This window comes from Cebus imitator, unplaced genomic scaffold (genome assembly GCF_001604975.1).
Source record: "Cebus imitator isolate Cc_AM_T3 unplaced genomic scaffold, Cebus_imitator-1.0 Scaffold213, whole genome shotgun sequence".
In the NCBI taxonomy this organism is placed as follows: domain Eukaryota; kingdom Metazoa; phylum Chordata; class Mammalia; order Primates; family Cebidae; genus Cebus; species Cebus imitator.
The window spans coordinates 1,875,817-1,900,340 of record NW_016107528.1 but is presented as its reverse complement, the minus strand read 5'-3'; the positions used below and the strand labels follow the sequence as shown (position 1 = coordinate 1,900,340).

The 24,524-nt window shown below is 38.6% G+C and overlaps 1 protein-coding gene and 1 pseudogene across 3 annotated transcripts in view; both read left to right on the top strand.

Moving 5' to 3' along the window:
* MIER3 (MIER family member 3) overlaps positions 1–24,524 on the top strand; it is a 36,574-nt gene that overhangs the window by 7,143 nt on the left and 4,907 nt on the right. Inside the window, exons 4-10 of one of the 2 annotated variants that reach the window (XM_017548691.2) lie at positions 6,119–6,253; positions 7,447–7,567; positions 9,387–9,472; positions 9,640–9,712; positions 11,917–12,068; positions 18,443–18,524; positions 20,361–20,452. In XM_017548691.2, coding sequence (XP_017404180.1) covers positions 6,119–6,253; positions 7,447–7,567; positions 9,387–9,472; positions 9,640–9,712; positions 11,917–12,068; positions 18,443–18,524; positions 20,361–20,452 — 741 coding nt within the window. Of the gene's footprint in view, positions 1–6,118; positions 6,254–7,446; positions 7,568–9,386; positions 9,473–9,639; positions 9,713–11,916; positions 12,069–18,442; positions 18,525–20,357; positions 20,453–24,524 lie in introns of both variants that reach the window. The other variant, XM_017548690.2, reaches the window with a different exon arrangement.
* Positions 12,601–14,112, top strand: LOC108317988 (annotated as a pseudogene). Its single transcript, XR_001830978.2, has one exon. The product of XR_001830978.2 is annotated as a dnaJ homolog subfamily C member 8-like (transcript).

Genomic DNA, 24,524 nt, shown 5'->3' with positions numbered 1-24,524 from the left:
AAAAAAAAAAGCATTTAGGCTGGGGGCTGTGGCTCACATTTATAATCTCAGCACTTCAGGAGGCTAAAGTGGGAGGATTGCTTGAGTTCAGGAGTCTGAAACCAGCCTGGACCACATGGTGAGACCCTATTTCTCCCAGAAAAAATTAGAAATTAGCTGGGCATGATGGTGCATGCCTGTAGCCCCTGCTACTTGGGAGGCTGAGGTGGGAGATAACTTGATCATCCCAGGAGTTCTTGGTTGCAGTAAGCTATTATTGTGCCACTGTACTCCAGAGTATGTGACAGACTGAGACCCTGTCTGGGGAAAAAAAAAAAATGATCACCAGACATTTAATCAAATATATGTATATGGTTTTGCAGCCTGCGCTTTAAGTATCAGGCATTAGTTATTAACATAGAAATGCGTCTCACTTAGACAGTCTCATTGGATCCATCCAGCAATGCCATCAGTTGTGTCAGATGAGTATTGGCATTATTTTTCTAGGCTCAGAGGCCTTGTTGATTGTAGGATGTACTGTTGATTCCTGAACAGTATAGGTGGTAGGGGGAGGAACATTTCTGTATGAAGTTTGTGCTTTAGTATCAGGATACGTCCCGATTCTGATATGTGAGGGAGTACATCATAGGATCAAGGAAATGATGGTACATGAGGAAATGGAGGTGAGAGGAATTAGGTGATTTGTCCAAGATAATGGTTAGCAATTATTAGTGGATCTTCTGCCCTAAATCTGGTATTCTTCCTGATATAAATCCTTTGACTTATAGAACAGTTCATTTTTAAGTGTGACTAGACTCAACTGTAACCCTTAAAATGTAAATAGGTTCAACAAAATACCCAAGAAAAGGAAGAGAAAAATCCTTATACATGGGATAAGGTGCTGGATCACACTTCTAAGGTGATTTAGCTACCACAGATACTTACAGACTTTGAGACTTACTAATTCAATTTTGAAAAACTTGCTTTTATGCTTTAAAGGTGTTAAGTACTTTATTAGTAGACTCTCATAGAGAGCTCATTTGTGAAGTGCTTCAGATACTAGATTCACCTTTTCCAATTTTGCTTTAAAAGTTTTGGTACAGATGCTTTGTGTTTTAGCATCAGCCCACTGACTACCAGTGTCATCACTTGAACTTATTGATGAGGTTTCTACGAAGGTGATCATTCTCCCTCAACAGATGGTCATGCCTCCGTCTTTATAGAAAAGTGGGGGTTTTCATGAGTGAATGCTGGGAACCTCCTGTCCTTCTCACACATACAAACTTTTATATTTTTTCCCTCTGTCCTGAAGAATCTGCAATATCCCAGGCTAACCTCAAGATTCTATCCCTCCTGCCTTCAATTTATTCTTCTACCTTTTTAAAAATTTATTTTAAATTTCCACATAAGAATCCTACTCATGCAGATCCCACATTTGGAAGAAATTCTCTTTTGATCTTGTGTTGCCCTCAGTCACTCTCTTTTTGTAACCAAGTCTCAAATCATATATGTACTTTATTCCCTCCTGTTTAATCGTTAGCTTGGCATCTTCCACCATGCTATAGGGTCACCAATAATTACATTTTTAGAGAAGATCTAGCTCTGTCACCCAGGCTAGAGTGCAGTGGCATGATCATAGCTCACTGCAGCCTTGACCTCCTGGGCTTAAGCAGTTTTCCTGCCTCAGCCTCCCAAAGCCCAGGGATTACAGGTCACACCACCACCCTGGCTAATTAAAAAAAAAATTTGTACAGAAGGGGTCTTGCTATGACCAGGCTGGTCTCCAGCTCCTCAGCTGAAGTGATTTTCCTGCCTTGGCCTCCCAAAGTGCTGGAATTACAGGCAGGAGCCACTGCGACTGGCCCAGGTCACCAGTAATTCCTGATTGCCAGATACAAAGATTTCTTGTCTTCTTTTACTTCATTTCTTTTTGGAATTGGACCCACATGATCATTCCTGATTCTCCATACATGTTTCTGCCTTAATTTATGTAATCCTACTTTTTCCTGGTTCTATTGTCTGGCTTCTCCCTCTGTCTTAAGAGCTTTTCTTTCTTTTCTTTCCTTGCCCACGTTTTAATTAACATTCTCCAGGGTTTTGGTTATTGTCTTCTCACTCTGTGTGCCTTTTCTGGGTGATCTCACTCAAACCCACTGCTTCAACTTTCACCTTAAACTCACTATTATCATCCTACCCTCAAGTTTATCTCGTGTTCCTGTATCATAGCAGTGCTATAGTTACCTAACTTCTCAGGCCAGAAATCTGGCAATCCATTTAGACTCTTATGTTGCTTTCATTCCTTTTATCAAGTAAATCAAGAAATGGATCTTTCCTTAAATTTCACTTAAATAATCTCCCTCCTTAGTTCAGGCTCTCATTGTACTTCCCTTAGAACATCGTTTCCAAAATACAAGTCATATTTAAGAATTTACGGGCATACCCATTGCCCTTAGTGTTAATATATCTGAAAGTTCTTCTGATAAGCATAGATCCCCTCCTCTTTTCTCTCTCCCCTCTCCGTGGGTGAGCTCATCAACTTCTGTGGCTTTAAATATCATCTAGATGCTAATGAATGCCAGATTTATATCTTTAGCCCAGCCTGGTTCTCTGAGCTCCAGGCTCCTGGCCAACCTGACTTTTCTACTTGGATGTTTCATAGTCCTCTTAAACTTAACAGTGTCCTTTGCAGAACTCTTTGTTTTTGTTTTTACCTTCAAAAACCTTTTATTTCTTTAGTATTCTCTATCTTGGCAGAAATGACCACTATCTAGGCAATTGCTCAAATAGAAAACTGAGGATTCCTCCTTCCCTTTTCCACCCACGTCCAGTGACCCATTTGGTTCTACCTCTCAGAATATGTCTCTTCTCTTCACTTCTCTCCTCTTGTGTATCACTACCCTCACCTAGCACAAGGCTTCTTAAGTCGTCTCCCTGCTTCTTTTGTATCTCTCTCCCTTTCTCAACTTGCAGGTGTTCAGTATTTTAAGAAGAAGAAATGCCATGATACTTCCTTTTTGAGTCTCCGATGGCTCCTCATTGCCCTGGGGGTGAAGTCCAAGTTCCTTTCCCTGGTCCTGAGGTCCTTTGTGATCTGTCCCTGCCTCTGTTTCCATTCTCTTGAGCCATTCTTCATTTTATTCACCAAACTTTGGCCACTTGGCTTAGTGGGGAACCACTTACAGGTCTTGCATGTGTTGGTTTTTTATTTTTTTTTGGCCTGAAATACTCTTCACAGAACTGGCCTTCTGACTTCAGGCCTCCACTGAAGATTGCTGACTGTCTTTTCCTGCTACCTTCTGAAAGTGGGCTGCCAGTGTTACTCTGTATCTCAGGGCTCTACATTCATCAAAATTGGCAACCCTATATTTGTGTATTGTCAAAAGGCTTGCCATCTTTCAAGATTTAGCTCAGTCTTCACCCTCTGTGCATACCTCTGTACCCCATACCAGTATTCTTGGGGTATAGGCCTGCCCTTCCCTATACTCACAATTGAATATTGAAGCCATCACATTGTGTTATAAGGGTTAACTCATCAGTTTCTCGCACTAATACTGAATTCCTTGTGAGCAGGGATTCTTCGGTAAATTTTATTTTTATATCCATAGCCAGTAGCCTTCATTCAAGTACTTAGAACTGAGTAAATGATGGGAAGGTGGACCATCAGTGCATGAGAGGCGAAAATTGCTATCTCCCCATTTCAGGGAGAGCGTCTGAAACTCTGAGGTTCTGGAGAAATATTATTGACAGGTTGTTGGCGAAGGCTGCAACCTAGGCATCTCTTATGTTAAAACCAATATGAGCCAAAGGGAATAGGCTGCACGGATTCTGCAAGGAGCAAGATAGGACTGTAGAGAGACTGAATCTGATTCTTGTCACCTTCAAGGGATTCTTTGGTTTGGAAGAAGAATAATTCTTGGAAGTTTCCCATGGTATAGGTGAACTTCAGCCTGTTTTGACCGTCCAACTCAATTTATGCTGACTCCATGCTCCCAGAGGAGTTTTTGGTTGATTTAAATCCCAAACCAAAAAGATTTTCATGATCATTTATGGTCATTAGAAAGGCATATGCCTACTACTGCAAATTGATAAATTAGCATTCTATCATATACCTGATTGTAAGTTCATTTAGCATGAATCTGTTTTGGTTAGGCACAGTGAATTATGTAAGTTCCATACCTGCAAAGGTGAAGGCCTAACTTTTGCATCCCCTGTGGGCAGACAGCTGGCCCTCTAAGGAATCATCACTGGCTCCTCTCAGGTCACTTTGTGATTAACTGTGGGCATGTTTTGCACACTCTGCTTTAGCATTTTCATGCTGTTTGCTTTATGGATTAGATATTTTGTTTTAAAGGGAAAAGTAAACCATAAGCAAATTTTAAAAATAAATCTCTTAATTGATGGATACAGAGATCTTAAAAATGTTTAACACATTAGTTCATAAGTATATTGCTTTGAAGTTATTCATTTGAATGATAAATAGTTCTATATACTTTAGTAGTTAAAACATAGTCATGTGTCACTTAGTGAGGGAATGCATTCTAAGAAAGGCATCATTAGGCAGTTTCATTGCTGTGTGAACATCACAGAGTGTGCTTAGACAAAAGTAGTTAATGTAGCCTACTACACACCTAGGCTATATGGTGTAGCCTGTTGTCCTGCCTCGGTTGTATATGCAGTCTGCACACACTGAAACAATGTTATATAGCACATGGTAACACTTATTTTCACGTGGATTCATTAGAGGGAAACAGTGACTTAGTGTGACTATGAGGCATGGCTAAGGTATTCATAACATAGGCAGCGCTGTGCTGTATCCAGGTTATATAATTTTGTTAAAGCAGTGCAGCCAGTAAGATAACTTGGGGAACTGGAATTCAAACCCAGAGTTAAGCCTCAGTTTTTCTCACCTGTAAAATGGTAATAATAGTATAATCTTCATCAGACAGTTGTTTAAAAAAAAATGATATAAAAATGTGAGATATAGTAAGAATATAAAATGATAATTTTGCTTTGAACATAAATATTGCTGATGTTAATAAACATTCAGCAAAGGTTTTCTATCAGGTATCTTCCAGTTAACATGAAGAATAAAGCAAGTGGTCAGCTGTTAAATGCAAGGAAAGAAGCTGTAAATTACGTTATTGATTGATTAATTGGAAGTGTTTTCAGGGCAAATCTTTATGTTAATTTGAAAGCTAAAAAAGAAATGGTTGGCACTAAAGCAAACATTTGAGGAATTTTTTTTTTTTTTTTTTTTTTTGAGATGAGTCTTGCTCTGTCACCCAGGCTGGAGTGCAGTGGTGCAATCGTGGTTTACTGCAACCTCTGCCTCCCAGGTTCAAGTGATTCTTCTGCCTCAGTGTCCTGAGTAGCTGGGACTATAGGCATGCACCACCACGCCTGGCTAATTTTTGTATTTTTAGTAGAGACAGGGTTTCACCATATTGGCCAGGCTGGTCTCAAACTCCTGACCTTGTAATCTGCCCACCTCAGCCTCCTAAAGTGCTGGGATTCCTGGCATGAGCCACTGCATCCGGCCGAGGAATTTTTAAAAATAGTAAAATGCTTCTGAAAAATAAAAAATAAAGTGTTAATTGTTAAGATGTTAATACATTAATTATAGCTCTAGGTGTTTGGTCCTGTTTTCTGATAACATCACAAAAGGAAAAACTAGACTGGGTGCGGTGGCTCACACCTGCAATCCCAGCACTTTGGGAGGCCAGGGCGGGCGGATCACGATGTCAGAAGATGGAGACTATCCTGGCCAACATGGTGAAACTATGTATTTGTATTTTTCTCTACTAAAAATACAAAAATTAGCAAGGTGTTGGTGGTGTGTGCCTGTAATCCCAGCTACTCCAGAGGCTGAGGCAGGAGAATCATGTGAACCCAGGAGGTGGAGACTGCAGTGAGCTGAGATTGTGCCACTATACTCCAGCCTGGCGACAGAGCGAGACTTTGTCTCAAAAAAAAAAAAAAAAAGAAAAGAAAAAGAAAAACTAAAGAAAAAGTAAAACTTGGCTTTGATTTGTTCTGCTGTTTTGATAATGTGCTTTATGAACCTAAGGACAGTACACTTTACCTGCAGTTCAGTTTTGTGACATCTACTGAGTCCATGTTTATCCTCTGGCTTGAACAGGAAGGAACCATGCCTCTAGAAGACTTACTGGCATTCTATGGCTATGAACCTACAATTCCAGCCGTTGCAAATTCCAGTGCAAATAGTTCCCCAAGTGAACTGGCAGATGAACTACCAGATATGACACTAGACAAAGTAAGTGTGAACATTTGAAATAAAAATTTAGGATCTGTTACCATTGACTGCTTTTATTAGAGTTTCTTTCATTTAAAATATTATTTAATAATTCTTAAATGTAAACTTCGTGTTGACCCATTGTGCTTATCATTTCGGTGGCTGATTTAAACATTGTTTGGCTTTGATCACACTATTTTAAGAGTAGTATTAATAGTAGCTTCATGGTACTTTGCATGCCTGAGTATACTCCCGTAATGTTTTCATCTTTCCTGTGTAGACACATTGTATCTAAACTTAGATTTTGCCTTAACTTCTTTTGATCCTGTAAACACATAAAAGCCTTGATTAATAAATCCCCCAGAAGCCTTCAAAGCAAGCTGGCTTAGGCGTGGAGTGGTTGGAGAGAAGTCTGTTCTTGGCTCTGGGAGTGACAGCGGCCGCAGCAGCCAAGACCACGGTGATCCATCTCTAACATAGGCTGGTTGTGGGGAGGCCTAGTCCCTGCTGAGGAAAATTCACACGGCCATGGTCTCTGCTAACAGATCCCTGGGAACCTTTCCTTGCCTTTCAGATCTCAGGCAGGGAGAGGAATCCACATCTTGGAACCTCTTCCTGTGAGTTATATTGTTCCCACTTTTAAGTCAATGTGATATTAATGTACCACAGACCTTAATGACCATAGTCATTCAGGAAGTATTTATTGAGTGGCTACTATTTGCTAGGCACAAAGATGACTGTATACTTACATAAAAATTCAGACTTGCTTCTTTTAAAATGTTGTCACTAGTAGATCTGTTCATTAGTTGGACTTTATAAATTATTGGGAGTGTGGAGGTTGGAGGCATTTTTTCAGTTTTATTTTATTATTGACAAAAAGTGAGTATAATTGTTAACCACTTAAGAGTCAGACTATTTTTGTTGTAAATTCACTAAAAATTAGCCTTCAGCTTTAGATAAGCTCTTCGCATATCCACAGATTAGGCAATTGTTATAAGCATATAGTTGCACTAATTAGCATTTAATAGTATAATATTGAATATTATATAATTAATATCAAATATTAAATATGTACATGAAGTAAATTATAGGAGAATTTCATATTTCAACTAAGATTCCAACTACTTCTTAATTATATGTTAGAAAAAGACAGTTTTCTTAATTAATGAGATGTAATCATTTCTAATTCTAGCACTGCCTTCTTATTCTTCCAGGAGGAGATAGCAAAAGACCTGTTGTCAGGTGATGATGAGGAAACTCAGTCTTCTGCGGATGATCTGATGCCATCTGTGACTTCCCATGAAACTTCTGATTTCTTCCCTAGGCCTTTACGATGTAAGAAACCCAATGGATGACTGGTTTATATAAAGTGACATTGATACTATAGCTTTAGTACCTTTTATTGTGTTCAGTAATTTATGTCAGAATATTCTAAATATTTTATATAGTTGAGATAAAATGCTACTATAATTTAAACAAGATTATAACCTTTCTTTTGGGATAGAGGTGAACTAATATGCCATTTAAAAATTGACATATTAGGCCAGGTACACTGGCTCACGCCTGTAATTTCAGTACTTTGGGAGGCCGAGGCAGGCGGATTACTTGAGGCCAAGAGTTTGAGACCAGTCTAGACAACGTGGACCCGGTCTCTACTAAAAATACAAAAAAAATTAGCCGGGTGGTGGCATGCGCTTGTAATCCCAGGTACCCAGGAGGCTGAGGAACGCGAATCGCTTGAACCCTGGAGCGAAGGTTGCAGCCAGCTGGAGATCATGCCACTGCACTCCAGCCTGGGTGACAGAGAGAGACTCTGTCTCAAAATAATAATAAGAAAAAATAAAAATGGAAATATTTACTTTATTTTTACGAGGCCATTTTCTTTCTCAAGACTCATCTGTTGCTGTGGTAGCCATTCTCAGTTTGACCATGAAATTTTATAGACCTTTTTTGGGGTTTCTGTTAAAAGGCCCCTGCCCTTCTGGTTTTGAAAGCTTATTGGTGCTCAAAAGGTATTTTTACTTTTAATGATTCATCTTTTTCCTGTTAGTTCTTAGTGTTACCTCTTAATATGTATCAGTAATATTTAAAAGGTTTTGGGGTTGAGCGTGTGATCCTAACACTTTAGGAGGCTGAGGTGAGAGGATCACTTTAGGCCGAGAGTTCTAGACCACTCTGAGTAACATAGGAAGACCCTGTCTCCACAAAGCATTTTCAAAATAAAAAACTTAGTTGGGTGTAGTGGCGTGCACGTGTAGTCTCACCTACTCGGGAGGCTTAGGTAGGAGGATCAGTCAAGCTGAAAACTTGGAGGTCACAGTGAGCCATGATCAGGCTCCCGCACTCCAGCCTGGGTGACAGAGTGAGACCCTGTTTCAAAAAATAAATAAATAAAATATTTTTGACTAAAATTTCTTAGATGCAATGTCACTTTTCTTTTAGGTATTTTTATGGTAGAAGAACTGTTTGGTTAATAAGTTCAAATATCCATCCACTCGTGTGTACAAAAACAGTTTTGATGAACCTAATAATGCAACTCTGTGTATGTATATCCTTCTAGATTAGTATAATCAGAACTCCAGTGCTTATACTTTCTTCCTAAGGTGAACACAGTGGTTTCCTTTTACCTCCCAAACTATTTAATAGTATACCATAATAATTATAAGGATACTATACACTTTTTTTTTTTTGAGACGGAGTCTCTGTCACCCAGGCTTTAGTGCAATGGCACTATCTTGGCTCACAGCAACCTCTGCCCTCCACGTTTATGTGATTCTCTTGCCTCAGCCTCCTGAGCAGCTGGGATTACAGTTGCCTGCCACCTGGCTAGTGTTTTTGTATTTTTAGTAGAGATAGGGTTTTGCCACGTTGGCCAGGCTGGTCTTGAACTTCTGACCACAAGTGATCCACCCACCTCTGCCTCCCAAAGTGTTGGGATTACAGGCATGAGCCACTGCACCCTGCCAGGATACTACACACTTTATTAGGATTTTCAGTGTCTCATTTTGACCAATGTCGATTGTGAGAATAATGTAGGTGGTTTAGTATACTTACACTGATCTCACTTAACAAAATTATGTATAAATACAACATGCATTCTTCCAGGTTCTGCAAAAATAGTTAATAAGAACCTTTGTCATTTTTGTTTTTTAAGCAAATACTACATGTGATGGTGATAAGGAATCAGAGGTTGAAGATGTTGAAACAGATAGTGGTAATTCACCTGAAGATTTGAGGAAGGTAAGTTGAGTAACATAGTGGACTAAATTGGCTTTTAAAAATATTTCTGAAATAATTTATGATAATTTGGTTTCTTTTGACCTGTAGATACTGATGAATAAGTTGGGGCTTTTTTTCCAGCATTTATTTTTATAATAAGTTGTTTCTACCTCTCAATTTTCCTGTAGGAAATAATGATTGGTTTACAGTATCAGGCAGAGATTCCCCCTTATCTTGGAGAGTACGATGGTAATGAGAAAGGTAAGGAAAGCTTTTGCTTTTGATGATGTTTGGTAGATAAGTTACCACTTGATCTGTTTATTTAAATATCTGGTTATATACCCAACCTTGCCAATATATAGATAGATTTGGGAAACATGCAGAGTTAGGATATTTAGGCCTAACTTAGGAAAATTCTATTAAAGTTAATCTCTATACTCAAGAGTTTCCCTACCCTGCCCCCTGCTCCACCCAAGGCACACATAGTGCTTATTAGCCAGTGTGCTCAGTGCCTGTTCAAATAGTGGAGAGCTTCCCATGATGCAGCACCTTGGCCTGCGTCCTGCTTCAGTAGAAGTGGGTAGCATCTCGTCACCTGAGATAATGAGAATGTTAAGGATATAATCTTCTGGAAAGAAAACTCTTGAGGGAAAAAGAGACTGGAAGAAATTCTTCTTCCTCAGCCCTGAAAGAGCAGGAAGTGGAATGTAAGGATCTGCTGCTTTCACTTGTATACTCCTAATTATGTGTTATCAGCTTTTCTTCACGTTTTTGGTACATTCCAACTGTAGTTGATTTTCAAAATATGGAGGGCATAAGGTGGTAGGATATAAAAATACAGGTACACCTTCTTAGTTGAACTTGGAAACCAAGTACATTAGGAATGTTTCCATGTGTGTTTGGCCTTTTCCCTAAGTCAGTTTATCCCGGTGAAGTCACAAGGGCAAAAGCAGCACAGCCAACACAATACTTCTGAGTTCTTCTTTTTCCTTTGCTGCATGCCAGGTCATACTCCATTTACAGGAAGGGAGGACTGGCTACCATGGGGTTGCTAGCCATGGCAGCCACTGGGAACACCGTTTTCTTAAACTGCTTTCAAAGTGTTAAAAGATAGTTGTCCCAGGGAAGCAAAACATAGCTGATGATCTTCAGATGTGCCAGCCTTCTCACCCCACCACCCAAATGCCACACTTGGCTTTTTGAGCCAAGTACATGCTAGGAAACTGTAGGTCCTTTGGTCATACATAGTAGAGGTGATATGCTATCAGTGCTGCAGATTGAAGGGAAGGTGTACGTTCTCTGTCTTTTGAGGGAATAAACCCAAATTGTTTTACCTATTTCACTTGTGACCAAAGAGTAAAGAAAGTTCTAGGAACTTCTCTCAAAAGTCAAGTCTTACTGCTTTACATGCACACTTTATTTTTTTTTATTTTTATTTTTTTTTTTNTAGTAGAGACGGGGTTTCACCATGTTGACCAGGATGGTCTCGATCACTTGACCTCGTGATCCGCCCGCCTCGGCCTCCCAAAGTGCTGGGATTACAGGCGTGAGCCACCGCGCCCGGCCCTACACTTTATTTTTAACTTTCCTGCTAACTGGGAATGACAATGCCTGCCTCACTTATACAGTTGGGATTATAATACACTTATCATGGTCACTGGTATATAGTGTGTTTGCAATAATTTTCATTAGCTATAGTCAGTATTATGCACTTGAATAATGGATTGCACTTGAATCATTGGACTAAATACTTGGGCCGTTTATATTACTTTATTGTGTAAAGAAGAAGCTTTGAGTAAAGGGGCAGAGTGCAGTAATAAAACATAAACTTATTTAATGACATTTTGTTCATTAATATGTCAGTTTCTTTAAGAGACTGTGGAAAGTTTACTTTTCTTAGTGTTTCTCCCCCTTCCCAAAAACCTCCCTAGGGATGTTTGTTAATCTGCTTCCTTCTTTAAATAAAAATTCTCTTGTTGGGAGAAAAAGTATACCTTTCTTAGCTATTTCCTTATTACCAGATATTTTGGGTTTTATGTATTTGTAATTTTTAACTTCTAGAAATTTCATAGAGCAATTTAGGGATTTCAAGAGAAAATTCCTGTGATATAATTATTAGAGAATTTACACAGGTTATATTTGCCCCTTTGTTAGAAGAGTATAAGATAACCACTATGGGGTTTTATATTAGACTTTACTAGGCATGGAGAGCCTTCGGAGTGGTTAGTAAATCCAACCACCAAGAAAGCTACTTGCTTGGGCCACTGGAATCCTTGGCCTATAATAAAGTTAAATTTTTGCTTGTGTGTGAAAGGCTATGCTTGACAGATAATTAAATTACTGGTGTCTTCAAAGTTACTTACTTGTCCCCCTGGATAGCCCATCAAGGGAGACAAAGAATTGTTTGTATACATCTTTGAGCGTGTTCATGATTTTTAATGTGTTAATGGTGTTTTCTTTATCAGTATATGAAAACGAAGACCAGTTACTTTGGTGTCCTGATGTGGTTTTGGAGAGCAAAGTTAAAGAATACCTTGTTGAGACTTCCTTAAGGACTGGCAATGAAAAAATAATGGATAGGATTTCTGCAGGAACACACACAAGGGACAATGAACAGGTATACTTCAACTTCTGTTGAAACAGCAGCCATTGAAATAGCAGCCAGTGAACAATACCTTCTTGATTTTTTATATTTGATTCAGATATATTTAACATGTGAAGTAAATATCTGTTCTGATAGAGTTTTAAAATTTTCAAAATACTGTTTAAAGAAAGCCATAACCTTGAGTTCTAGAGATAACCTCACTGTAGTTTCATATATTTTCTTCCAGTCTTTTTAAAAATATCTTTATATACATCTTACTTGAGATGCCACTTTATAGCCTTTTAATTAATTAATCTTACTCTTCTCTGTCATTGAGAATTATTTAATACCTCATTGATGTCTGTATAGTCTGTCCTATACTTTTTTCAAAAAAACATTTTTCCCTAAATTTCAACATACTGTGCACTATCCTATACTTGTAATTTATTTATTTAAACATTCTCTGTGGTTGGACTTTGAGATTTTGTGAGTGTATTCTTTGAATTATTCTCAACTTTATTTAGGAATTGACTAAAAGGTAATGTCTATTAAGACTGTATAAATTTGATTTAAGAGCATTTGTTGGTCACGTGGTGGCTGGCCGGGGAAATGGCGGCTTCAGGAGAGAGCGGGACTTCGGGCGGCGGAGGCAGCACAGAGGAAGCATTTATGACCTTCTACAGTGAGGTGAAACAAATAGAGAAGAGAGACTCGGTTCTAACCTCCAAAAATCAGATTGAAAGACTGACCCGTCCTGGTTCCTCTTACTTCAATTTGAACCCATTTGAGGTTCTTCAGATCGATCCTGAAGTTACAGATGAAGAAATAAAAAAGAGGTTTCGGCAGTTATCCATATTGGTGCATCCTGACAAAAATCGAGATGATGCTGACAGAGCACAAAAGGCTTTTGAAGCTGTGGACAAAGCTTACAAGTTGCTACTGGATCAGGAGCAAAAGAAGAGGGCCCTGGATGTAATTCAGGCAGGAAAAGAATACGTGGAACACACGGTGAAAGAGCAAAAAAAAACAATTAAAGAAGGAAGGAAAACCTACGATTGTAGAGGAGGATGATCCTGAGCTGTTCAAACAAGCTGTATATAAACAGACAATGAAACTCTTTGCCGAGCTGGAAATTAAAAGGAAAGAGAGAGAAGCCAAAGAGATGCATGAAAGGAAACGACAAAGGGAGGAAGAGATCGAAGCTCAAGAAAAAGCCAAACGAGAAAGAGAGTGGCAGAAAAACTTTGAGGAAAGTCGAGATGGTCGTGTAGACAGCTGGCGAAATTTCCAAGCCAATACAAAGGGGAAGAAAGAGAAGAAAAATCGGACCTTCCTGAGACCACCAAAAGTAAAAATGGAGCAGCGTGAGTGACTGCCCAGGGTCACAGGCACAGAACCTTCCCCCTGCTGTCTCCCTTCCTGCTTCGAAGGACTCATTCTTTCCTCCCACTTCCACCCCAACATAGAGTAGTATTTGCTTTTTAGTCCATTTTGTTTTCAATACAATTTAATATCGATCAGAGTAATTCTTTTGTACATTGAAATGAGGGGCTTGGTTTAAAAAGAAGACCTTCTCCTCTCCCTGCCCCTAGAACCACCAGGATTGGAAGGTGCCACCACTGGTGCTGCCTTCTCTTCTCACAGCCTGTAACTTAATGTTTTGTACTTCACTGAATTGTGATGGTTAGAAACTTCGTGGATAGTTTGTGGAAATCATCCAATTAAACATATTGCTTAAAATGGTGTTGCTGTGACTGCAGAGACAGGCCTGGGGCATCTTAGGAAGCCCCTTCGCTTCAGTTGCTAGCTTTTGGGTGTGCTCCCTTTGAAGCCGCAGATGAGACAGGGAACACTTGTGGACACTCAGAGCAGGCACCCGCTGCCCTGGTGCCCTGTGGCGTTTGGCATGTGCCCTCCCGTCTACTGACCAATCAGCGTGGCATAAGGCCCACGCCACCCAAACCTTTCACTTTCCAAAGAGCTAGCTGTCCTCCATCCAGTACCATGGTGTCATAGCTTGTCTGCATTTGTTAGTGGTAATATTCTTTATGTATAATAAATTTTTATACCCAAACTATTGATGTATTCTTCCTTGTACTATCCGTTTTGGGTCCCTTGTCTGGCTTGGCTCAACCCCGAAATGCTTTGCGATTGGACAGACCTGAGCAAACCGTAGTGTCTTCATCTACAAAACTATTATTTCTGTGTAAAATGAAGATAATGATTGTTTTGAGGATTAAATGAAGTAACATATGAAGCGTCCAGCTCAAAGGCCAGCTTGCTTCCAGCCACAGAATCAGCCCTCCGGTGGGGCCTAAAGTGAGACGTGGAAAGGTGACACTTGAAATGTGAAGATACAAGAAACTAGGTAACTCAAAATTAGACTTTACTTTTTGCAATGTCTTGTAGACGAGTAAACAGGCACCATGACTACGAAAGGCACAATGTCTTTTAATATCATGAGAAGTGCAACTTTGATTTTTTTATGGGAGAGGACAGAGGCTTGGGTGTCTTACTGTCCTTCCAAGTACAGCTGAGCACATCCAAACCATACATGAAGTAGAGCACAGGGGTGAGTGGGTGGGTGGATGGGTGGGTGTGTCTCTGGCTAAAACTGGACCGAGGCAGAGGGAGGAAATGTTTAGTTGCCCTGCTGAAGTGATACATTCCGTGAGGTAATGCAGACTGTCCTGAGTAGGGGCAATAATCTTTTCTAGCCAGGCAAAGCAAAGTGGCCCCCATCTCACTCCAGGATGTGGGTACACACACCCCTTCCTTAGAGCTTAAGTGGTGGTGGTTTAGTTCAGCCATCTGCAAACTTACCTTTGCCCTCAAGGAGGCTGTGCCAGCAATTAGCTATGGGTATTTGTTCTCACTGTGCTATGAACAACTACCTGAGACTGGGTAATTTATAAAGAAAAGAGGTTTAATTGACTCATGGCTTCACAGGCTGTACAGGAAGCATGGCTGGGGAGGCCTCAGGAAACTTAATTGAGGCAGAAGATGAAGAGGAAGGAAGCACGTCTTACATGGCCAGAGCAGGAGGAAGAGCGTGCAGGGGGAGGTGCTATACTGAAACGGCCAGATCCCACTACCATGAGACAGTGATAGGGAGAACTCACTATCACAAGAACAGCAAAGGGTGCCGCCCCTGTGATCCAATCACCTCTTACCAGGTCCCTCCTCCAGTTGGGGGATTACAGTTGGGCATGAGATTTGGGCGGGGACACAAATTCAAATCATATCAGATGTGTTTATTCATTGAACAAATATACTGGTTTAGAAATGGTGAACACCTCAGGACCCCTGTTGCCTGTCTCACAGCTGGGGCACACAGGCAATGAGACTGTGTCCACTGCTCCAAGGAGGGGGCCCTTGATCTCGGTTTTAGCAGCCAGGGAATATTTCCTGGAGAAAGTGGCCCCTTTAAAAGTTGGAACTCGGCTGGGCACGGTGGCTCACACCTGTAATCCCAGCACTTTGGGAGGCCGAGGCAGGCAGATCACCTGAAGCTGGGAGTTAGAGACCAGCCTGACCAACATGGAGAAACCCTATCTCTACTAAAATTACAAAATTAGTCGGGTGTGGTGGCACATGCCTGTAATCCCAGCTACTTGGGAGGCTGAGTCAGAAGAATTGCTTTAACCCAGGAGGTGGAGGTTGTAGTGAGCCAATATCGTGCCATTGCACTTTAGCCTGGGCAACAAGAGTGAAACTCTGTCTCAAGACAAAACAAAAAAACTGGAACCCAGGGCTGATACATCAGTTAGGAATGTTTTAGCTGCAAGGGATAACTAGCAAAAAGAATTAGAGGAATATTTTACTTCCATAAGAGGATACAGGTGGTTTCAGGTATTGTTTGTGGTGGTGTCATTCATTCAGTAATACCTCCAAGGACGCAAGCTCTTACTATGCTTCTCCATCCTCTCTGGAGGGCTTGGCATTTCATAGTTGTAAGAAGGTTCTAGCACCACATCTTTTAACAACTACCAAATAGAAATAAGTTGTCCAGGAAGCAAAATTTTTCCCGGAAGATGTCACTGGTTAGAAAATGGGTCACATCACCGGGCACAGTGGCTCAAGCCTGTAATCCCAGCACTTTGGGAGGCTGAGGCGAGTGGATCACAAGGTCAAGAGGTCAAGACCATCCTGGCCAACATGGTGAAACCCCGTGTCTACTAAAAATACAAATATTAGCTGAGCGTGGTGGCGTGCGCCTGTAGTCCCAGCTACTCGAGAGGCTGAGGCAGAAGATTGCTTGAACCCGGGAGGCGGAGGTTGCAGTGAGCCGAGATTGTGCCACTGCACTCCAGCCTGGTGCCTGGTGACAGAGTAAGACTCTTGTTTCAAAAAAGAAAAAAAAAAAAAAAAAAAAAAATTTAAAAAAAAAAAAAAAAAAAAAAAAAAAAAAAAGAGCATTTGTTAAGCCCTTGTGTATCTGTAGGTTCAGAATACTCTCCTGATATGTGGGATGGGGATGGGAACATTGCTTCTTAGGTTTTTCTGATGCCCCCAGGTTTTGCCGCTCTGACATCATTTTGCTTCTTTCATATACTTTTATCACTAAGAATCCCCAACCCTGACTAATTAGTATCCAGAGGTAGGCAGACTCAAACTTGAATTCTGAAGTAAGATAGGGAAGTCATACTAGCTCTCAAAAAGAAATCTCATTAGGTTTTTGTATTGACATTTCAAGTCTATTAATTTTAGAAGAATTAAAACCTTTACAACATTAGAAACTCAAGTGTTTTTGCTTTTTTGAATATCACATGCATCTCAGTAATTCCTCAATGTCTTTTATGTGTGTATGTGTATTCAGTGCTATTGGAAAGGGGATCTCCATTATAGTTGTATATTGTTGATGTTGAGAAATACCAATTCTTTTTTAAAAAAAGTAAACTGTTGAAACTACTTGACTTTTCCAGTTGTTTCTCAGGCTTTCTAGTTTGCTTTTTAAAAACTTTGTTGATAATCATTTTTGTTTGACACATCATAATTACATACATTTATGGAGTGGTTTTCTGGTTTTCAGGTCATTATTAAGTTATACTTTTGTTCCTTCCTTAACATTATTTCTTATTCCTGCTTTATGTCTTAATGCATTAGCTGTAACTGAGATATTTGGTAATAATAGTGATTTGGGGCCTGCTTTTGGTGGAAGTAATACATCTAAGGTTTTTACATTAAGAATAATACTGAACTTGGTTCTGCTGTCTTTATTATAGCAAGATAATATCCATCTATTTATAACTGTTTTAGTTTTTGTCTTTTAAAGTTAGAAATGAATATTGATTTAGCAGATGCTTTTTAAGCAGCTGTTGATTTTTTTAAATTAACATTTATACATATTTAGGTACACAGCGATGTCTTGATACACATAATGTATAGTGATCAGATCCAGGTAATTAGCATAGAGATGATTTTTTAAAATGTAGCCTATTGATGTATTAAAAGTATTCCTGGCCTGGCACAGTGGCTCACGCCTGTATAATCCCAGCACTTTGGGAGGCCAAGGTAGGCAGATCACCCGAAGTCAGGAGTTTGAGAGCAGCCTGACCAACATGGAGAAACCCTGTCTCTACTAAAAATACAAAATTAGCTGGGTGTGGTGGCATATGCCTATAATGCCAGCTACTCAGGAGGCTGAGGTGGGAGAATTGCTTGAACCCGAGAGGCAGAGGTTGCAGTGAACCAAGATTACACCATTGCAGTCTATCATAGGCAACAAGAGTGAAACTCCGTCTCAAAAATAAAAATAAAATAAAAATTTTCCTAATACTGAACCATCTTTGCTTCCCAAAAACTTACTTGGGAAGGTGGATTATTTAACTTCAATTGAATTCTGTTGTTCTTGTTTTATTATGTTCACAATTCCAAGCAGATTTAATAGAAAGATACTCTAATTTTAATAAGTGGAACCTTTCATGGTAAATAGAAATAACTGAGACCATTATCAACCTAGCCTGAAGTGCCATGCCTGTTATTCCAGGCCTGCTGCTGTTCCCTTTTATTAAAACTAAAAAAGACAGGGAGGAAATGACATCAGGGGATAGACTGCAACTAATTTTTCCAAACTAGGAAAAAACCATCTAAAATAGGGAAAACTCTCATCTTAGACCTAGTGTGTTTTTTAAAACAACAACCAAAAAAAAAAAAACCATCAAAAATGATACAGGGAGATGACTTCTGAGAGGTAGTGTGAGGATGAACAAACTCACTTAGTACCAGAATTAATCTGCACGATCGTTATATAGACTAAATGCCTGGGCAAATACACCTTCGAATGCCCTGAAATTAGAGAGGATTTCAGTATTTATCAAGACTCCAGTATTAAGACTTCTGTACCTGTTTTTTAAAATGCTGTTAAGTATGAACTTTGAATGCTATTTATTTAATATCCACCCCAGGCACTATATGAACTTCTCAAGTGTAACCACAATATAAAGGAAGCAATTGAAAGGTACTGCTGCAATGGAAAGGCCTCTCAAGGTAAGAAACACTTGGGTTCAAGAGAGGGCAATGACAAGAGATGGTCATTTGGGGATCAGAATGAACAAAGTATCCTAAGGGACAGAGCAATCCTGTAACACTTTTGTAAGATCTGGTTCAGCTCCATGTCAAATAATTTTTCCTTTTCTTGCCCTCTATTTTTAGATGTATCAGAGATTGTTCAAATACAAATTAGTCTCCCTGCCCCCCACCCCCACCACCTCAACTTTCTGGAAGAAATAGTGACAGAACAAAGCAGACCCCAGAGATGACAATATGTTCAAAGTAATTAAAAAGACTAACTTTATGGTTTTGTTCAAAAAAAGTTTTTTCTTTTTTTTAGTCAGACAGGAAATGAAAAAGAGATTAAAGATTAGAAAAGAAACATGTATAATATATTCCACTCAATTTATTTTAAGAAGCGTATTTTTAGTAATCGTTAATAACATTTTATAGTTCTTTTATGTGTGTCAAGGAAAATGGTTAACTTTTATTTTCGTATGTTTTGTCATTATATAAATGAATTGCATGCACCATAGCTTTTAGTATAAAAGCTATTTTAGTAGAATGAAAATAATACTTATTACTAGATGACTTGGAAAAGTATTAAAACTAATACATGTAAACTTGTGAATTGAGATAGTCTGTTAAAATGTCTCCTTTAGGAAAGTTGCTTCTTTGAAAAAATTATTTTAAGCTCTCAAAACTCTAAAAAATACTGGTTTCTTCCTTAGTTCAAACTATTTTTCAGCTTTATTACAGACTACTGTTAATGGCCTTGGGGACCTGGTCCTCAGTATCAAATGAGATACTTCAGAGATAACAGATGAGTAATAACTAACTCTTAAGTCTAGGGTATGACTCTGTGAAGACTTTCCAGGTCTGTGCCCCAAGTAGATACTGAAATCACCAACATCTGCTGGGAAGTTAAATGGGATTTAGTATTTTGAGCACATGGACTGTTTCTTATTTCCAGAGTATAGCACTCCACACATCACTTTTAAATAAATACGTATTGATTATACTTTACTTATGGTCTCTAATTAAAAGTGGTTTTATTTTTTGTCTTTTTTGAGACGGGGTCTCACTCTGTCTGCCAGGCTGCAGGGCAGTGACATAATCACAGCTCACTACAGCCTTGATCTCTTGGGCTCAAATGATCCTCCCATCTCAGCTTCCCAAGTAGATGGAACTACAGGTGCCTGCCACTATGCCTGGCTAAGTTGTTTTTTGTAGAGATGGGGTTTTGCCATGTTGCCCAGGCTGATTTTGAACTCCTGGGCTCAAGCAATCCTTCTGCCTTGGCCTCCCAAAGTGCTGGGATTACAGGTATGAACCACTTTACCTGGCTAGAACTTGTGGTTTTGGTGTAAGACCAAACAGAGCTGCTTTCCCCCTGTAAAGGAGGTAGACATTTTTTTCTATTTAAAAAATATGCTCACTGTTTAAAATTTTTTTTTTAATTAGAAAAACAAGCATGTTACAGAAAAATGTTAAACTCTTATATCCCATAATGTAGTAGAAAAAAGCAGGGTTTATATATTTATATTCTAGACTTGATCTGTAGTATGCATACCTCTGGTAATTCTAACTGAAATCTCTTGCATACAGAATTTGTGTGTGTGTGTGTGTGTGTGTGTGTGTGTGTGTGTGTGTGTGTGTGTGTGTGAGAGAGAGAGAGAGAGAGAGAGAGAGGGAGAGGGAGAGATAGAGAAGAGAAAAGAGAGGGAGAGAGAGTTTATTACCTTTTACAGGGAAGACATATTGAAAATAAATCAGTGATTCACATAAGGAATTTTGGGGCCCACAAATTTTATTTGAAATTTGTTTTAGAAGGAATGACTGCATGGACGGAAGAAGAATGCCGAAGCTTTGAACATGCACTCATGCTTTTTGGAAAAGATTTTCATCTTATACAGAAGAATAAGGTAAATTGGGCAGATTAGTACAGAGAAAAATTACCAATTACAGTGAATGTAAGCAACTCATTTATAAGTTACTTAAGGAGGAAAAAAGCAACAACTTATTAATGTTCCCCTGCCATTAGCATTTCAGATATCACTCTAACATGACTAATTTGCTCAGAGATGCCACAGCCTGCTTATGGGATGGCTGATAGTATGCTCACATATCTTTTCACAGAAACAGTTAACACAGAAAGTGGATTCTCTGTATTTTTAAGGAAGTCCCACTCTCATTTCTCCTTGACTTTCATTTCTTATCAAGCCATTCAGAGGTTTGTGGCCTCAAAATAATTTCTGTTCAGCAGTGAGAACAGCTGTTGCTGAAAGAAGAAGCATTGTTACCAAAACAACTAGAAACATATTCTAACACCACCAAATGATGGAAAGGATGTGAAGCAACAGGAATCCTTATTCATTACCTGTGGGAATGCAAACTGGTAAAGCCACATTGGAAGATAGCTTGGAAGTTTCTTACAATACCATCCATACTGTTACCATATAATTTAGTAGTCCTGCCCTTTGGAATTTATCCAAATGCATTGAAAACTTATGTCCACACAAAAGTGTTTATTTATAGCAGCTTTCATCATAATTGTTAAAACTTGGAAGGAACCTGTATGTCCTTTGAGGTGAAAGGGTAAACTGTGGCACCTCTAGAACTGGACTGTTGTCCAGCACTAAAAAAAATTGAGCTAAGAAGCCACAAGGAGACATGGGGAATCCTAAATGTATGTTACTAAGCGAAGGAAGCCAATGTGAAAAGACTCCATACTGTAGGTTTCCCAATATATGATATTCTGGAAAAGGCAAAACTAGGGAAACAATAAAAAGATCACTGGTGCCAGGGCCTAGGCAGGAGGGAGAGATGAATAGGCAGAGCACAGACCACTTTCAGGACAATGAAACCATCCTGTGTGATACTGTAATGGTAGAGACATGTTATGTATTTGTCAAAACCCATAGAATCTACAACATCAAGAGTAAACCCTAATGTAAACCATGGACTTTGGGTGTTGATGTGTCAGGTAGGTACATTGATTTTTAACAGATGTACCACTTCAGTGTAGGATGTTGAGAGGAGGAGAACTTGGGAACTCTCTACTTTCTGCTCAGTTCTACTGTGAACCTGAAACTACTCTAAAAACTAAAGTCTATTTAAAATATATACATATATTCATTAGAATAGCTGGAATAATTTTTAAAATATGCTTCGTTTGTTTCCTCTTTTCATCTAAAGAAAGGCAGGGTTCTGAAGTATTTGGGGGGGTAGATCAGTATTTTACACTTTTACAAAACCTAGTGGACTTTAGTTTTTAGAGCAGTTTTAGGTTTACAGCAAAGTTGACCAGAAAGTATAGAGTTCCCATATGTCCCTTCCACCCCTATAGTTATTATTATATCTTTTATTATTAATATCTCATATTAGTGTGATACATTTGTTACAATTAATGAGCCAGTATTGATACATTATTGTTGATTAAAGTCCATAGTTTACATTCGAGTTCACTCTTCTTGTTGTACATTCCATTGTGTTTTGGCAAATATATAGTAATATCTATCCACCAGTACAGTATCGTACAGAGTAGTTTCACTCATCTAAAGATCCCATGTTTTGTTCTTCCTCTGTCCTTTCCCCCTCCCCCCACCAACAAACTCTAGCAGCCATTGATCTTTTTATTATCTGTACTGTTGCCATTTCAGAATGTCATATAATTGGAATTTTACAGTAGGTAGCCTCTTCCGATTGGCTTCTTTGACTTAGCACTATGCATTTAAGTTTTTACCATGGGGCTTTTTGTTTTTGTTTTCTTTTTCAGACTTACAGCTCATTATTTTTTATCACTGAATAGTATTCCATGATATGGATGTACCAGTGTATTTACTCACTTAACTATTAGAGGATATCTTGGTTGCTTCCAAGTTTTGGCAATTATGATTATAGCTACTGTAAATATTCATGTGTAGGCTTTTATGTGGATGTAAGTTTTCAGTTCCTTTGGCTAAATATGAAGGAGTAAGGATTACAGGATAGAATGGTAAAAATATGTTTATTCAGAAGAGGCTGTACCATTTTGTATTTCCAACAGTAATGAATGAGTTCTATTGCTTCACATCTTCACCAGCATTTAGTGGTGTCAGTGTTGGATTTTCACCAGTGTAACAGTTTTTAATGCCATCTCTTTATTGTTTTAATTTGTAATTTCCTCATGAGTGTGATGTTGACCAACTTTTCTTATGCTTATTTGCCATTTGTATGTCTTTTTTCAGGTGTTTATTCAGATCTTTTGCCCAGTTTTTAATTGGGTGGTTTGTATTCTTGTTGAGCTTAAGGAGTTATTTGTATATTTTGGATTCTATTCTTTTATCAGATAGATGTTTTGCAAATATTTTCTCCCATTTTCAGGCTTGTCTTTTTATTCTTTTACCAGTGTGTTTTGCAGAGTAAAAGTTTTAGCATTTTATCTAAAAAATCATTGCCAAACCCATGGTCACCTAGATTTTCTACAGTTATATTCTAAGAGCTTTATAGTTTTGCATTTACATTTAGGTCTATAATTAATCTTGAGTTAATTTTTTGAAAGGAGTAAGGCTTTTGTCTAGATTTCTTTTTTTAATGTGGATGTCCAGTTGTAGAAAAGACATTCTTCCTCCATGGAATTGCCTTTGCTCTTTAGTTAAAGATCTGTTGACTGTATCTCTGGGGTATATTTCTGGGCTCTGTCTTCCTTAAATCTGTTGGTCTCTCTCCCCCTGCCCCCATACCATACTATCTTGATTACTATAGCTTTATAGTAAATCTTGAAGTTGTGGCGTGTCGATACTTTGATTTTATCTTTTTGTAGTATTATGTTGGCTATTCTGGGTATTTTGCCTTTCTATATAAAATTAGTTTGTTGAAACCCATAAAATAACTTGCTGGGATTTTGACTGGGTTTGCACTGAATCTGTAGATCAAGTTGGGAAGAACTGACATCTTAATAATGAAGTGTCTTTGTATCCATGAGCGTATAGTATTTCTTTATTTAGTTCTTCTTTGATTTTTTAAATCAGAGTTTGGTAGTTTTTCTCATATAGATTTTGCATGTATTTTGTTAGATTTATATCCAAGTATTTTAATTTTGGGGTGCTAGTGTAAATGGTCTTATATTTTAAATTTCAGATTTCAGTTGTCATCCTGAAACTTTGCTGCAAGTGCTTATTAGTTCCAGGGGATTTTTTGTTGATTCTTTGGAGTTTTCTACATAGACAGTCATGTCACCTGTGAACAGAGACAATTTTATTTCTTCCTTCCCAATCTGTATACTTTGTATTTCTTTTTCTTGTCTTACTGCATTAGCTAGACCTTCCAGTATTGATGCTGAAAATTTCACACTTTCTGTATATTTGAAAACCTAATGTTTCTCAAAGATGAGATAAAGCATATAATTTAGTGAATAGAACATTTTTAAAGAAGTCTGGATTGTCCTTTTAAGTAAAAATAAAACAGTTTTGTAATGACTTATGAAATTTACTCTATCCATTAATTCCGTAAACAGTTACGTCCTTCCACTCCACTTACCAGACATTGTTTTAGGCACTAGAGATACATCATTGAATAAGACAGAAAAGGTCTGTGGCCCCACGAAGCCTGCATTCTCTGTGAAGACTTATAGTTAATGATGTTTATTGAAAGGTATACTGTATTTCTTGGTTTAAAAAGCTTGTTTCTATATTAGCAATCTTATATCACGACTTAGGAGTCAGGATAGAGATACTGAAACTTCCTTATTGGGTACTGATTAAGCAAGGGAGAAAGTGTTTATTGGATAAGGATGAAGAATTTTGTTCATACATCTGAATTCATATCTGTGGCTGTATGTAGTTAGTGGAACCCTGGTTTGGGTGTGGAGCCAAGTTGATGAGGCGTAAATTTTATTCTTGTTATTTCCAAAATCCGTTGGATCTAAAAGCCAAACATATTGGAGGGAGAAAGCCCTGCCTTTAGTTAGTAAATCATCTTAAATTCCAGATGCTATAGATTGTCGGTCCATTTGCC